Consider the following 2395-nt stretch of genomic DNA (forward strand, 5'->3'; position numbering starts at 1 on the left):
GGCCGGTCCCCGCCCCGCCCCTGGCACCCCTGCTCTTTCTCACCCCCTGTGGGGGTGAGCCGGGGCTCTCCTGTCTCATGGGCCCCGCGAGGCCGCTGCTCAAGCCCCGCCTCTTTCTGGCAGGGAGCATCGAGTACAGCTGTCCGGCCTCCAACGAGTGCGAGATCACCAAGCGGAGACGCAAGGCCTGCCAGGCCTGTCGCTTCACCAAGTGCCTGCGGGTGGGCATGCTCAAGGAGGGTGAGCACTGGGCAGGGGCCCGCGCGGCGGGGGGCGGGGCAGAGGCAAGGCCTGGGAAGTTCCGGCGGACTCAGCTGGGCAGGCGGGCTCTGAAGAGCAAGTCACCCCCAGCCCCGCGGACACGGCCCTGTCCCTACAATTCAAGGAGTACGTCTGGACCGTGTCCGGGGAGGGAGGCAGAAGTACAAGCGGCGGCCAGAGGTGGACCCACTGCCCTTCCCGGGCTCCTTCCCTGCTGGACCCCTGGCGGTAGCTGGAGGCCCTCGGAAAACCGGTGAGAGCTGGTGGTTTTCTCTAGGGTTGGGGTGGGGCCGGCACACGAGAGGCCCATTAGGTGTCTAGTCACCCAGAACAGTAGTTACGAATCTTGGGCCCCGGGACCCCAATCTTCCCTTCGTCTGTCCACATTTCCCTGAAGGAGCATTTTTGAAAATACTTTTTTTTTTTTCATCAGTCCCCCGAGTAGCACAGCTGGGTGTGGGGAAAGATTTTTTCTCACACTCAGAACTTGTCCGTGGACTTGGTTTCCCTGGGAAGTAGTGAGAGCCCTTCCTGGAGAGAGGTGGCCAAGACTGGCTGGCCAGTGGTTCTTCAGAAGGCCATCGGGGAAGGAACTCTGGGAAGATGCTTGACCCCGAAGGGACCAGCCAGGTGAGGAATTTGAGTGCCTCTTCCACCTGTCACTGCAGCCCCGGTAAATGCCCTGGTGTCCCACCTGCTGGTGGTTGAGCCTGAGAAGCTATATGCCATGCCTGACCCGGCGGGCCCTGATGGACACCTGCCAGCCGTGGCTACCCTCTGTGACCTCTTTGACCGAGAGATCGTGGTCACCATCAGCTGGGCCAAGAGCATCCCAGGTAAAGGGGCGGGGTGACATGGGGGCTTCCCCGTGTGGCCAAGCTCTGATGGACTTGCTCAGTCGGGTCTGCTTCCCACTACCCTCCAGGCTTCTCGTCACTGTCCCTGTCTGACCAGATGTCAGTGCTGCAGAGCGTGTGGATGGAGGTCCTGGTGCTGGGCGTGGCCCAGCGCTCACTGCCGCTGCAGGACGAGCTGGCCTTCGCCGAGGACTTGGTCCTGGACGAGGAGGGGGCACGAGCGGCCGGCTTGGGGGAGCTTGGGGCCGCCCTGCTGCAGCTGGTGAGGCGACTCCAGGCCCTGAGGCTGGAGCGGGAGGAGTATGTGCTGCTGAAGGCCCTGGCCCTTGCCAATTCAGGTGAGTCCGGGGCAGGCTGCGACAGGTGGCTCCTTGAGGCCCCTCCAGCTTGTGACTCCGATGGTGGCCCGGTCTCCTCTTGCAGACGGGGAAGAGTGGGGCTTAGGGAAGATCAGTGACTTGTTCAAAGTCACGAAGAAGGCAAGGGCAGGCCCAGGAGCTGCATGTAGGATTCTGAGCTCTGGTGTCATCCTTAAAAGGGAAGGTGGACCATTTAGTGGGAGGGAAGGTGGGGAGGACAAGAGGTAGCCATAGTTGGGTGGCAGGGGTGGGGGGGACATGGGCCCTGGCTCATGGGCAGGAGCAGGGAGTTGGTGCCCCAGTCAGCCACTCCAATCTTTGCCTGGCTTCTCAGGCCCCAAGCAAGTAAGGGTCCCCAGTGCAGGTGTTGGCTTGGGCCTTCCTGGACACTACCCGTGTCAGCTGCGACCCCCCCCCTCCTTGCAGACTCTGTGCACATTGAGGACGCTGAGGCCGTGGAGCAGCTGCGAGAAGCTCTACACGAGGCCCTGCTGGAGTACGAGGCAGGCCGGGCAGGCCCCGGAGGGGGTGCTGAGCGGCGGCGGGCGGGCAGGCTGCTGCTCACGCTGCCGCTCCTTCGCCAGACAGCGGGCAAAGTGCTGGCCCATTTCTATGGGGTGAAGCTGGAGGGCAAGGTGCCCATGCACAAGTTGTTCTTGGAGATGCTCGAGGCCATGATGGACTGAGGCAAGGGGTGGGCGTGGGTGGGGGTGCTGGCAGGACCCGCCCCGTGTGGGGTCAGCCCCAAGGGGGGCCAAGCTGGGGTCTGGGCAGTGCCACAGCCTGCTGGCAGGGCCAGGGCAACACCATCAGCCCCTGGGAGCAGGCCCCACGCCCTCCCCTCCCCCCTCCCAGGGGGTCTCAGAAGCTGGGAACTGTGTGTGTCCAGGCTCTGGGCACAGTGCTGCCCCTTGCAAG

The 2395-nt window shown here is 63.9% G+C and overlaps 1 protein-coding gene across 1 annotated transcript in view; it reads left to right on the forward strand.

Moving 5' to 3' along the window:
* Positions 1-2389, forward strand: part of ESRRA (estrogen related receptor alpha) — a 5912-nt gene extending 3523 nt beyond the window's left edge. Inside the window, exons 2-6 of the mRNA XM_077759724.1 lie at positions 124-240; positions 386-514; positions 930-1097; positions 1187-1456; positions 1904-2389. Coding sequence (XP_077615850.1) covers positions 124-240; positions 386-514; positions 930-1097; positions 1187-1456; positions 1904-2163 — 944 coding nt within the window. The 3' untranslated portion in view covers positions 2164-2389. The remainder of the gene's footprint in view (positions 1-123; positions 241-385; positions 515-929; positions 1098-1186; positions 1457-1903) is intronic.
* The last annotated feature ends 6 nt before the right edge of the window (positions 2390-2395 follow it).

The sequence above is a fragment of the Crocuta crocuta genome, unplaced genomic scaffold, assembly GCF_008692635.1.
Source record: "Crocuta crocuta isolate KB4526 unplaced genomic scaffold, BGI_CrCroc_1.0 scaffold53, whole genome shotgun sequence".
Lineage (NCBI taxonomy): Eukaryota > Metazoa > Chordata > Mammalia > Carnivora > Hyaenidae > Crocuta > Crocuta crocuta.